We start from the raw sequence: 14,680 nt of genomic DNA, 5'->3' as shown, positions 1-14,680 counted from the left end.
CACCCAAATAAGTTACCTTCGTAGCACAATCCTGTCCGTCATGTAATTACCACACACTGGTATACTAAATTTATACTAACTCTCTGTGAAATCTTCCCGAAAAGAATAGCTGAGGGCTACTTTGATGATTACACCACATGCTTCCCGTGGTCAACTTGGTTTACACAAAGAGTGTAACTCCACAATAATTTTGATAATTAAAATAAATTTGATCGAAAATCAATTTACAAAAGAAAAACCTCGAACTGGTTACTATCGCCTTACTATTAACCTGATGGGTCAAACAATTGTATAAGCATGTGGTACTGGCCTCACAAAGTACACCCCACATGGGTTGAACATAAAGAAAAGTTGCTATATTGAAAAATATTGTCAACATGAGACGCTATAATCTCACACACATTCGCATTTAAGATTGATGATCTTAGTTAGAGTTACTGATCAACACGTGGTTCCACTTTACTCACAAAGTAGTGACAAAGCAACAACCGGAATATATTCTGAACTTCACACTCGAATTACACTGCGTTGCAATTTAAGATAACATTAGATATTTTAGAGCTAAACCTGAAATAAAGGTGATTAAATTTTCAGTTAGGCTGATCTTAAGAAATCCATTGTCTTACAGACTTAGCAGACACGCGCTTAGCCGGAGATCTTACCACTTCAGATGCTCGCCGCGGACAGACTGACCTGGGCTCCTACTGAGCGTGCTTCCCAAATACAAACGGAAGTAACCAGAGAGGCAGCTCCCTATACCAACATGACAAGGGACGGACAGGACCATACTAAGAATAGAAACCTCTCTGCTTTTAGAAAGCGTAGCTACCTGTTCCGACGTTGGTCCTACTGTTCTCTAGCAGACAGGCTTGTCTGCTACCATCCAGCATGCAACTAGAAATACATTTGCTCATTCATCCTCTCACACAGAAGGGAAGGGGGATGACAGTATCTTATCATATACAGTATATAAAAAAAGCGGATGTAGGTTCTGTATGATACTGTGTGACATGAATTACATATAAACTGTGTTTTAAAGTGTAGTAGTGTGACAGATTGTTCTTCTTTATATGTAAAAGTAACAAGTTCCACTGCTCAGTCTCCTCCCAGATAGTCAGAAACACCACAGTAAATTTAGAAGAGGAATTTATGCCGTAAATGACAACATATTTAAGACATTAACAAGAAAGGAATCCAACAGAGACCTTTCATAACCCGAACGCTCTGGGAAAAGACTGTGCAGGGAATTTTCTGGCCATGCTAGGACATTCCCAAGCAGACTTCTCACATCCAACTTAAACCAAAAATGTAAAGAACAGGCAAAAGGTCACCAGCTATTTGCTAAACACAATAATTTCGCAGATCTTTAGAATTTACCAATCTCAAAGAGAAAAAGAAAACAATCTGTGACACCTATTTAAAAGATAGTGTGGACCTAATTCGGTCAGCAAGTAAAAACAATGGTCCCTGTGTCATTAATATGAAAACAATTTCTGGTTGTTACCCTTATGGAGTTCACCAGTATTTGCTCATTGCAAGAGCCAGCTGATCACAGGAAAATTTATGACTGTTTATTAACAAGCAAAACTTATGAAAATAGCAAAGGTGCCACAGCAATTTAAAAAAAAAAACATGACAATAACATCAGTATTATAAAGCAGAACATTACAATGCACAATCCGCAAAAGCAAAAAAATGATAAGAGAAAAAAACATGTTTTACAAAGTGGTTATCGCAAAAAAATTGTATATCTTATAAAACTTCTGGAGTCGTCTGCTGTAAGGAAATGACACAAAAATTTACAAATTTTTTTACGTAACTACTGGGATACTTGGGTACTGGAGTAGTGCTAGTTAGTGTAAGAAAAACATGAAACTAACGGAAGTTATTATTTATTTTGCAAAAATTCTAAGAAATCACAATGGCACTTTTAGTTATGAATTGAACAAGTTATACCCTGATTCTTTTCGGAATGTGAAGTTACCTCTCAAGGATACGATTCATTAATAAAATTTCTATGCAAAGGTTAAGATGGTTGTTGACTTGGCAGAATGGCTGAGAGGCGCACCTACTCAACTTGAATAATTATCCTTTAGAATGTTGCTAGGTATGGTCAAGGCTGTCGCGTGTGAAATGCAGTGAAGTGTACTGTTGTGGAAGAAATATGAGGCTCGCAATAGCTGTAGCGTACAATACCGTAAGCTGCGATGACTGCTGTCTGCGCCGCTCACTGCTGACAAATAAGATAACTCTCGTTCTATCTGGACTGATCTTCACCAATCAAACTCTCCCTATGCCTTGATGAAGTCAAGGACTCCTATTCACCCCTAGTCTAACTATTGGCGTGGTACAGAGGTCAGATAACCAGTCCACTGCGATGCCACTCAAAATTCGCTCACAGCTGTTTAACTATAACTCTGTCCGTTCACAGCACACAATAAGTGTGTCGGCCAACACAGTGAACAACGCTTAATCGCAAGGACTCAATATAGAGTAGCACTTCGATTTGCTCTCGACACAGGTGCTCTCCCAGTGAAATACTGAGGAGAGACTTGTTCCTCGCTCCAAGAGCGACAACGGAACGGCCTCTCCACGCCAGACGTGAAGGGGTATATCTTTCGGTCCCTTCCATTATTCCTTCAGCTCAAGGCGTCAGAAATATCGTCTGCCAATCAGCATTGCTCTTCTAAAACGGGAGAATGACGTTTCGTTTAAGGCGACCAATCCGGAAACCTGTAGCATCGGCGTTTGGCGTTTGCTGTCTCCCTGTAAAAATCTCTGAAACTGCATGCTATGTGTCAAGAATGCGTAGGCTGGCCGCTCCCACACAATGTAGCAGAATTTTCTTTTAAGCCAAACACGGGGTTGTTCCCTCCTTTCACTCAGGCCCACGCTGTCCGCTACACGGGCGGTCACCGGCCGACATAGGATGGGTCATCCCCTGAAGGGACCGGCGTCCCGTTGTGCGGTTTCTCTCCCGAACTAAAAGCTTCTGTAACCGTCGTGTCTGGAATGTATGTGTGTACGCCAGCCTCGAGTATTTCAATCACGGTGCGCTTACTTGTTAATTGCATATCGTTTACATGAATTCATACAACATTGACTTTATCTTATGGAGTTTGGGTTCGAATGAAGCGTCTTGATGTGCGGAATATGATTGTGAGAGCGGAATATGTAAGCAATGAAGGTCAGGAGACCGCGACGTCTTACAACTGCTTCCACATAGATGTCTGTGAGTTGGTCTGCGTCTTATCAGCGTAGCTGAGACATGCAGAGGTAACTCTCTCTCATCAGTGGACCACTGCTTGTATCTGGCAGTGGCAGGTAAGGATTACAGCTGACGCTACATAATATGTGTACTGTATGCATGTCTGTGATGAAAGAACATGAGAGATCGCAGTATTTATACTTTTTCAAAAACGTTACGATAAATTATATTTAATAACGAGACATAGGTGGAAAGATGTGAACCAACACATGAGCAAGATGTACAGTGGAGGTTGCATAATTTTTTTTTACTGCAGCCTGAGACATTTTTAATGCTATACTCTGGCTGGTTGGAATGAGGAGGGGGAGGTGAGTGTAAAGTACGTAACTGATTTGTTCGTAAATATTGGAACTTACGCACAATTTTTACACATCATTTAATATTATGTAACATGTATGTGACTTTCTAGGAAATACTGTTTATTTTTTTTTAATTTCAAGTGGAAGTGATGTAATGTTTGCTGCATATCAGAAGGTGGTGTCATTTTTTTACATTATGGATTGACTGGATGTAGATAGGAGGAGGGGAGTGGTAAGTGCATGTCAGGAATAATGTAATCTGACACAATTTCTACGCATCGTTTTAATACTGTGCTGTGTTAGTTGTAGACAGAGGGGACAGGATGTGTAATGTAAAGCACAATTTGCTAGTTTCAGTCATCTTAGATTTTTAATACTGCGCTATGATTGGCTGGGGATAAGAAGGGAGAGGGGCGTGACTTGATGCATACGTCGAAAATAAACTAATTTCATACCATTTTTACACATAATTTTGATACTATGCACAAACTGGTTGCCTTTTTTTTTTTTTTTTTAATTTTCCATCCACAATTAGGCTAGTCCTCTACGTTTGGATGTTTAATACTGCATTTAACTGGCTAAAGTTTGGGGAGGGGAGGGATTTTAATTACCTATTTATACAGTTGAGCTATTGCCTAATGCTGCATGCTGACTGGTTGGTGGTAGAGAGAAGGGAGCATGGAATACAATGCATAAAATTGGTCTGTTTTCATGATTTTTAATACTGCACATACTTCTAAACATATGGAGGGGAATGGGATAGTGTTTCAGATTTTCCATTAATAGAACTGGTCTATTTCTGCCATCTTGGAATTTTTAATATTCCATTATAATTGGCTGGGGATCACTGCACTGTAATTGGTTGGAGATAGGGACATAGGACGGTATTTTTAATTTTTGGCTAACATAATTGGGCTATTTCCACCATCTTTGATATTTCATTGGCTCTTTTACTTTTAATACTGCGCTATGATCGGCTGGAGATAAGCAGGAGGCATTGATCCCCATTGATAAGGACGATGATCTCAACGATTAGGATCATGATATCGTGACTTCAAGATCAACTACGACGTCATCCATGATCTTGAGGACCATGGGATGATCTTGACAACGTTTAAGGTCAGAGTGGACCAGAATGCTCATGTAGTTGAATTCTTAAGATTCTAGGTGGGTTAGAACATATGAGGATATACTGCTATTAAACTACGAAATGCAGAGTTGCATTCGAAAAGCTTAGAATCTGTGTTCACGGACTAGCAAAAAGGAGCCCCTTCGGTCACCGGCATAATTCATAAAAATAACGAAGGCTGCAGAACCACTGTAGGTAGATTACAACTAGTAATGAAGAAACACATCTGTAATATCAGTAAAAGAAATTCAAGAATTTCCAGCGATGTCGATCACTTTCAGACGTAGTCAAACAAAATTACTTCGTAAAAGCTGATTAATACAGAACGAAAAGTGCATAATTTAATAGCGATAGGTAACTCCCATATTGGGGTAACGAGTAGGAAGAACATTGTGTTCAGGTTCAACATCAGTTGACAATGGGATCATTACATAGAGATCGCAAGCATCAGTTCAACGAGACTGGGTGGCGTTTTCTCTTCATCATATGAGCAACACCAGATGAGACTAATCTGGATGGCAGAGTGAAGATTTGAACATCACATCTCCTGAATAGGGGTCCCGTGGTTTAAACTCTATGTAGCACTGCTCGGTCCCCGAGATGACATGGTGGCTATAAAGGGCTGGATGATGAGATATTTTGTGTGACTTTTACACCACAGAAGAATTTCAGCACCAATTGTGGAATGATTTAGATTTTCGTCTAAAAATCTGGACATAAATATATATATATATATATATATATATATATATATATATATATATATATATATATATATATATATATATAAAACACTGAAGTGTGGGCATATTTCTGATTCCAGACAAGACGGTAACTACAACTGGTACATGGAGCAACCTACGAAAATCCCATCTTCAAAATTTAGTCTTTGTAGCATCTCATCAACTTCATACTTGTAGGAAGTGGATTATGTCAACTATTTACAAACTACATATGGACTATGTCTAGTGTTAACGTGTCTCTCAGTATCAACTCCCCTACTTACTGTATACTAAGCAATGAACCTAATATTCTTTAATACCCAACAGAAACTTCGATTTCACTTCTTCTATGCCGGAAATTTAAGTAAAGAGTTTCGCATTGGAAAGTGTGTCAAATACTAGAAAACGCAAATCGTAATAGATTAGTACCTTGTTTTCGTACTCAAGAAAACGTGTCACTTCCAAAATTTAGTGGATAAACACTGAGGGTATTCCACTGCATACATCACCTTTTTTCTCCATATGACGTGTAGGCAGTGTAAGAGGTTGTGCTGGAGTTCCAATGAAACATTCTGCACTCATGTCGTGTCTGAAGATAATAATTTCTGCACTCAAACACCATGTATATGTTTAGAAAAACTTTTTTGTTGTTATTCTTATAGACATTTTATTTCTTGTCCCACACAGATTAATAAATCATACAAAACATATAAAAATCAACAGAAAATATATACATACAACTTCAGTAGTTATTAAGACAAACACAGCAGCTTATCTCATGGTTAAATAGGAATAAATATGAAAATGGTTCTGTGAAGAAAATTAGAGAACCTGGTACGCAGCACTTTGAACTTGGACGTTTCAGAACGCATGGTACGACGTGCCTTCAGTAGTAGCTGTGACCGTGTCCGTAACCGCCAGCACCGGCGCCAAATCCAGCGCCGTAGCCTGCAAAAAAAAATTCAAATGTCAGAAACTGAAAAGTACAACTGCATCGCAGATATTAACCTCTGTGACAGACGAGGCAAATTCCAGTTATTTGCACAGGAATTAATTAATTAAAACAAGCCAAGCATAAGGTAGGAGACGAGGTACTGCCGGAATTAAAGCTGTGAGGACGGGTCCTGAGTCGTGCTTGGGTAGTTCATTTGCTAGAGCACTTGCTCGCGAAAGGCGAAGGTCTCCAGTTCGAGTCTCGGTCCGGCACACAGTTTTAATCTGCCAGGAAGTTTCATATCAGCGCACACTCCACTGCAGAGTGAAAATTTCATTCAGAAGCCAAGCATACTTTTTTATGACTTGTAAACCAGAATCAAATTTTATCCTGTACACATGAAAAGTTGTTAAAAAATTTGGATGAGAAAAGAAAAATTAATTGAACACTACAGGGATGAAGATTAGTTCAACATCAGAATAATTTGAAGTAGAAGAGCCTATTGTCACATTTTGCATACGGGTGGAAGCATGAAATCGGAAAAATTACGAAACTTCGGTAGACCTACTGGATGTCCTCGATGAGGTAAATAGTGAAAATGAACATAACTGTAATGTAAGTTTAACGGGAGCATAAACTAAAGGTAAGCCTAAATTACACAGCCAAATTTGATTAAAACGCAGATCCTTCAGAAGTGTAGTTGAGTGTAATGAAGGGCCTATTTCGCATGTAATCTAGGTTAAGGCTAAATAAAATAAAAATGTAAATGGTAAAGTTTATAAAAGGAGAACACAAATCCGTGAAACTACAACATATGAAAGGCGCAGTAGAAGAACTGGAACAGTTCTGTTAACTACGCAGCAGAACAAAACAATATGATCGAGCAAACAAGAATGCTTACTTCAAGAAAATTATTCTGCTAGCATAAAATACTTCGTCTTCACGTTTATTCACGACGTAGTTGAAGCTTTGCTGGTATTTCATGGCACCGCTACCCGAGGTAACTTTTACTCAGACAGTTCTTGTAACATACTTTTTCCGATGATATTTCCTTACAAAAGTTGTTAACCATTGTTTTATAGTGATTGGTGCCGATAGTAAGTTACAGTCTGATCATCCCCTTGTAAAGTGAAATTCGTTTAATAAGACTATTAAATAATGTGGTCTTATTCTAAGTTTCCTTCCAGATCGTACATTTAACTTATTTCTTCTCAGTTGAATTATATGTTTGATCATATAGTACGGTAACAGCCGCGTCAGAAGCATCGGTCGTTTGTGACACAAATGGTATCGTTTTGAATTAAGACTAAGCATTTACCATTGGCTTCAACTCGAATCTGATGATGGCTGTATGCCGAAACATGCTACGTGATGGGAATTACATTAAATAAAGGTGTGACCTGGACGGATATTGTGATAACGAGCACAAATACTGTCCATATACACATATATTGAGTTTATTTCATTTATTGGCTACGTCGCTATAGCATATTCATGTGTCTCTTTATGGGAATACATAAATCATGACGTGATTAATGAGAAACCAGACGGTCAAAAAAGGTTCAAATGGCTCTGAGCACTATAAGACTTAACATCTGAGGTCATCAGTCCCCTAGACTTAGAACTATTTAAACCTAACTAACCGAAGGACATCACACATATTTATGCCCGAGGCAGGATTCGAACCTGCGACCGTAGCGGTCGCGCGCTTCCAGACGGTCAAGATCACTAACTTTGTTAATTTAGAAAACAAGACGTGTAATTAAGCAGTTATTCAGATATTGTGTAGCAAACAACAGTATGTGTATAGAACTCAAATAACTGGTGACACTGACGCAAAATAATGAACAGCGTCCTTGTCCTATTGAGTCGTGAAAGTACCATCCAACCTGTTGCAAAGTATGTTATTGGAATTGCTTACCATGGTGAGAGTGGTGCACGACGGGGTGGAAGCCGGACTTGTCGGCGTGGTACTTGACGGTGCGCACGCTGCCGTCCGGCTCCTTGAGCGAGTACTCGCCAGTCACGACGTCTCCGTCGCGGTGCTCCTTCTGGAAGTGGTGGTCCCCTGTGTGACCGTCAGACACCCCGTATTCGAATTCGTACTTCGGGTATGCCTGGATTTACAGAGAAAACCTTAATACTAGTCTGACACGAGCTGCATAAAAAAATTAACCCCCACCTCTTTGGATTTCAAATACAAAGAGAAACAGAGTTCACTATAACTAAGGGTGAAGCAGGTGGCAATGGTGCTGAAAGACTCGAACTGAAAATTGTGTTGCCCTCAGATGATGAAAATTCCAGCCGATGTGAATCCTAGGTTCTCCACCTGTCTGACCTCCACGTGAGCCAGAGAGAACGGATCAAAAGGAAAGAGCGGAGCCAACCTTAGCCGAGTGTTACTGTCATATCCTTGGGGGGTAAATCGGAAGGTGCTACTAACTTGAAACGTATGCGTGCGGAAGGTCTGTGGAATACACGATCATGCAGTCTTGGTGAGTTCAGCACAACCAATGAGGGAAGAACCTCGGCGAAGACGCTAGAGCAGGGTGCACGTATTCCTCAACATGGTTTGCTTTCTAGTATCGGTAGCTGATTACTGATTACAGATAGAACAGCTAAGTGTATTTCAAGTGAGAGTCATCGGGAAGTATAATGAATCTGAGACCATACGACCCCAAATGACTGAGGAAAACAGTTTCAGTGACATCCACAAAGAGTAATCATGCGAATTAAGGTTTCCCTTAGTGATAAGACATTAATTTTGATGGACTAACGTAGGAGTAAGTTAGGCGTTGCGGCGTGATGCGAGCCAGTTATAAAGGGGAATAAACACGTATGCGTAAGTATTTTGCAACGGATAACTAGCAAAGGGATCCTACTACCCTTTAAGCATATTAGTTGGATTTTCTAGAATGCCAGGGAGCGATACTACGCAATGAACTTAGTTTCGATGTGAGCAACAGGGGCCGGGGACCACCGTTGTTTTTCCCCCTGGTTAAATCAAACTAAATAAAATAAAAAAACATTTTCTAAGTTGTTGGTAGCTTTGGTCTCTCATTATTTCTGTGTTTATCCGTGGTGCATCACAATACATGAACATTCCTGACCAATATCTAAGTAGAGGATCGTACTTCAAAGATAGTGAACGGTCCCATTAACTGTGATTTTCATGTAAACTGAAAGACGGTTTGTTCATATTTATTATTCGCCAGTAAGACACTAAGAGGACACTAGGACGCACTTAATGAGATTAGTGGGAGATAGTCAGTCTTCTATCAACAGAATCGTTTAGAGAAGCGCCGTGGAGTACCGCCGTCACAAACTACATTCTTACCACGTAGTCCACACTGTGTCCTCCGTGTCCGTGTCCATATCCCCCGAAACCGGCGTGCCCCACAGTGACTGGGTGGGCGGGACCCACCACGGGGCCCGTCTGGTGGGCGTAGGAGTGGGCGTGGCCGCACAGCGCCTGCTGGCACTTTGCAGCAATCCCCAACAGCAACAGTGCTGCCAATATCTGAAGACAGGTAATGAAGTAAATTTGTACACAAATTAGCGGCTTCATATATGAAGGAAAGTATCATACATCTGTCAAGTGTACAATCATTTCCTGACTGACTAGTAACATATGAGAAAAACCGAAATGACATACCACCAATCACCTTTTGTAATTATTTATTTCTAGACTCATTCTGAAACCAGACTTTCGTTCCGTCTGATAATACTAATTTTTACCCCCAAAATAGTTCTGGTTACACACGAAATTGTGTCCCAACAAATTCAGAAACCTAATAACCAGCATTATAGATGACGATACAGCTCTTTGGCAATCAGCTGGAATGAAGAGCTGTAACAGTGACTCGTAACTACGTTGTCTGAAATTTATTTAGTAACAGGCTTTCAAACATCCACTCCAGAAATGAACAATGCATGGACAGGTGATCTGTTACTCAGATTTATAAAATAAACAGTTAATAAGTAAACTGTCCTTCAACCACAGAGGACCTACGACGTCGTTTTAGATCTCATTTGGTGAGCAGTTTGCAAAGTAAACAAAACAAAACGTAAAATACAGTGAACTGCTAAAGATTAAACACAAAGTCGGACATGAATGGGTATCTCAATTCACGTTTTAAATGATTTTCCCAAATTCTTGATCGAAGTTGTGCATTACTAAATGAACACGTTTTCGGAGCCAAAGTATTGGTATCTGTATTCTGTCAGCCACTTATCGATTTCTGACACTTTCCCCAAAATATTTCCCTGCTGAACTTTGGCACAATTTGTTATTACTCTTCTTCATTATTTTTCTATGACTGAGTGCCATTAAATTTACACATGCCTTCGCTGTTGATGCAACATTAAATACTGCAGAAATGTTTCGGGGAATATTTTTTCCTAGATCCCTCATTAAAATATTTTGCATTATTTACGTAATTCAGGCCATAATATTGTCCTGTAGCCTCCTCTACGCGCTATCTCATCAATATCTAACAAACGAAACTCTGTAAACCATCTGATTTAAAATATCCGGACACCTGTTAGAGGACACTGAGATAGGAGTGTCCCTCCTTTATGACTGCTTGTCCTGTGCTGGGGACCCTTTCAGTGAAGTGGCAGAACATTCCTCCTCACGAGTCGAAACCAGAGAAGGTAGTGTTACTGGACGCTGTGGGCTGGACAGAAGTCGATATCCTAAATCCCGAAATTTTTCCTCTCTGGGCAGGTCAGATCGTTTCAGGAATGTAATCGTCCACAAACCATCGCCCCACAGCTGCCTCTGCATAACAGCGTGCATTCTCATGCTGGTACAAACAGTCAGCGGCTCCGAACTGTTCCTCTACTGTAGGCGGTGTAAAACTTTTCCTTACCTTCCTCAATTAGAGTTTCCTTAAGCGCAATAAGGGGGGACACACCCCAAATTCGGAAAACACTCTCATACCGTAACACCACCTCTTTCGAACTTAACTGTTGAGACTACACACGATAGCAGGTAGTGTTCTCTGGCAATCGTCAAACCCAGACCATTCCGTCTAACTGCCAGAGGGTATAGCCTGATCCAGCTACCAGCGGCGTCGCCCTTTACGCCATTTCAATTGTCGTTTAGCACTGACTAAGGCAGGAATAGTTGGCTTATGAGGAGCTGCTCGACCATTCTGCTCCACGCAGTGTCACTTTGCTGGCTGGACTGATGGTAGCATTTTGTAACTCACGACTGATTCCCTCCACCGGTTTGAGGCGATTTTGTACAACCACCCCCCACAATGCTCGACATTGGGACATTGTTTTGGTTGTGGTGGTAGTAGTTTTCAGTCCGAAGACTGTTTTGATGTTGCTCTAACGCTACCCTATCTTAGGCAGCGTACAATCATTTAAAACTCCTTACTGTATTCATGCCTTGTTCTCCCTCTACAACTTTCATCTCCCTCCTTTCCTCACACTTCCTTCCATTTCAAATTGACGATTGCTTCATGCCTCAGGGTGTAACCATTTAACCTATCTCTTCTTTTAGTCGAGTTTAGCCATAAATATCTTTTTCCCCGAGTTAGATGTACTACCTCCTCATTAGTTATCTGATCTACCAGTCCAATCTACAACACTTTTGTGTAGCATTACATTTCAAAACCTTCTGTTTTATTCTTATCTGAAGAGTGTGTCGTGCATGTTTCACTTCCTGTAAGATTTTCTCCAGAGAAACAGCTCCGGAAAAGATTTTCTAACAATTAAATATATAATCACTGTCAACAAACTTCTTTTTTTTTTAAGAAACGCGTTTCTTAGTATTGCCAGATTGCACTTTATATCTTCTCTTTTTTGTCCATCATCAGTTATTTTACTTTTCTTCTAATTTTGTGTCTCATTTCCTAGTGTATATCCCTAAGCATCACCTGATTTAAATCAACTACAGTCTATTACTCCTGTTTTATTTGTTTTGTTACTCATAACCTCATTTCATGACACTACCCAGTCCGTTTAACTGCCCTTCCAAGTGTTTGCCCGTCTCCGAGAGAATTACAATGTCATCAGCAAACCTCAAAACTTTCATTTATTCTCCTTGTACTATAATGCCCTTCCCATACTTTGCCATGTTTCCTTATTTGTTTGCTTGGTGTGCAAATTGAATACCACCGGGCATAGTCCACAAAGCTACCTCGTTCTCTCTCAGCCACTGTTTCCATATAGCGTCTTTCAATTCTTATAAGTGCAGTCTCGTTTCTGTGCAAGTTCTATATAAACTTTCGCTCACTGTATTGTATCCCTGCTGCCTTCATAATTCTTTCCAGTCAACATTGAGAAAAGCTTTTGCAAAATCTATAGATGCTATAAGCTTAGGTCCGCCTTTCTTTATACTATTCTAAGATAAGACGTAGAATCAGCATTGCCTCGCGTATTCCTAAATTTCTCCAGTACACAATCTCATCTCTTCCAAGGTCGCCTTCTACCAGGCTTCCCATTCTTCCCTAAATAACTCTTTTCAGTATTTTGCAACAATGACTTAGCAAACTGATGTGTCGGTAATATTCACACCTGTCACCATCTGGAATTATTACATTCTTCTTAACCTGTCTCATATTTGTTGCACACAGTGGAATAGTTTTGTCATTACTGACTCTCCCAAGAATGCCCTATCAAACTGTTCTTGCAGTATCATATATTCATTTGCGATTGAATATTTCTCTTGAGTAAGGGCTATCGGGAAATGGTTATAGCTGTAACCTCCACCCTACTACGAATGAACGGTCCATGACTGCGTTATCTATGGACGTTTTAAAAATTTCTTAATCGACCAGAATACCACAGTCTACAATTCTTAAATGAGGATATCTTAAATGGTGAATACAGAGTGTGTACGACTGTTTCAAGTAGTCCTATTTAGCGTGTCCTTCATTTCTAATATCTACGTCGTCAACGCTAATCTTCCTTCCTTCCTTCCTGTCTTATCACTTTCTTGACGAGTATTAGGTTGTGCAGATGCATGTACGATTATCATAAATTCTTGCGAAAATATTAGGCCACAACTTGTTCCTGATGCAATAGTAGAATACAATCGAATATTTCTCTTGAGAAATAGTTATAGCATTAAGACAAACTACAAATCAGTCAAGTCAATAACTAAGTCGCCAAGTGATGTGAAGCTGAAGAATATCTCAAAGCTACCATTCCAGCTCACCTGCCCACGGATCATGTCTGCTTGTGAGTTCAGGTACTCGGGGCACACTTAAGGTGTAACTGGTGCCACTATTGTCGATCGGTGCCCATTTATACGGGCGGTGCCACAGCGCCCTGCGTAAGCCCCTGAAAAAGTCTGCTCCCGCTTCTTGCTCCACCCCCGCTCGCGCCAAACCGTTTCTTGCCACGAGGTGCCGTGTAGGCCCAGGCAAACGGGAGCGGCGAAAGCCCGGGTCCCCGTGGCGGCCAGATCGTCCGCCCGCATGGCACGCGATTCGGCCCGGCTCTGAGACGCAGTGACCGCGGCCCAGGGCAGTTTCAAAACTCGTCACGGGCGTGCACATATCGGAACGCCCGCCGCTGCTACGTGCAGCTATGCTGTGAACTACTTTCTTGCGGAAATACTGAATGTTTTTTCCCCTATTGAGGCAGTGGTCGCGCCCACCTGACGACTGTAGCCAACCTAACTCTCCTCTTATCGCGCAGCCAGTGATTACGTTGTCGTGCGTGTTTTAGCTTTCCTACCAATGCGCTGTGTGTATTTCGAGGCGTCACTCAATGGAGACGATCGTTCTAGAATGATTACACTGAAGCCTCTGAAGTACATTCGTGTACACATATAAATAAAATACACTCGCGGGAAAAACGTACTTCTTCCTACTTTTTTAAGGCTAGATTTGTCTCAGTACTGTTGTACAGCCACGAGTAGATTATTTTCATTACTTATCTTCGCACTATGTCGTGTATGTTGCCATCCGTACACTTGTACATTCTTTAAGTTTGTCCTTGGCTATAAACCTATTTTTTTTTTTCCTTAGAGTTTCCCCTGGCTACTGCATCTTTGAGATTTGAGTGTTACCCTCTGAACTTCAGGACCTAAAATCGGCCGCATGACACCTCCTGTGGTTCCGTTGTTACTTTTTGTAATTTCTTCACATACAGTTCCATAACCTAAATGTAGCGTCTAAATAATGGAAACATTTTAACCACCGTAGGCTGTCAGTTTTATTCCTTTTATGCACCGTGCATATAAATTACATTACTGGTCTTTTCCGGCCTTAGGTCATTATCAAATGTCAGCAATATGATATCAAAAGTATATTAAGTAAGTAAGACACATTAGCCAACAACATTACACGTGCGTACTATACATGT

General features: G+C 40.6%; 1 protein-coding gene across 1 annotated transcript; it reads right to left on the bottom strand.

Annotated features, from left to right (window-relative positions):
* Nucleotides 1-6,304: 6,304 nt before the first annotated feature.
* Nucleotides 6,305-13,574, bottom strand: LOC126204162 (cuticle protein 7-like). The gene is made up of 4 exons (XM_049938569.1): nt 13,527-13,574; nt 9,690-9,872; nt 8,274-8,469; nt 6,305-6,366 (listed from the first exon to the last, which is right to left on the bottom strand). The coding sequence occupies exons 1-4, from the start codon at nt 13,539-13,541 to the stop codon at nt 6,305-6,307; spliced, it is 456 nt and encodes a 151-aa protein (XP_049794526.1). The 5' UTR covers nt 13,542-13,574.
* Between the last annotated feature and the right edge of the window lie 1,106 nt (nt 13,575-14,680).

Source organism: Schistocerca nitens, chromosome 9 (genome assembly GCF_023898315.1).
Source record: "Schistocerca nitens isolate TAMUIC-IGC-003100 chromosome 9, iqSchNite1.1, whole genome shotgun sequence".
In the NCBI taxonomy this organism is placed as follows: domain Eukaryota; kingdom Metazoa; phylum Arthropoda; class Insecta; order Orthoptera; family Acrididae; genus Schistocerca; species Schistocerca nitens.
The sequence above is the reverse complement of the archived record's forward strand: the minus strand, read 5'-3'. Positions and strand labels throughout refer to the sequence as shown.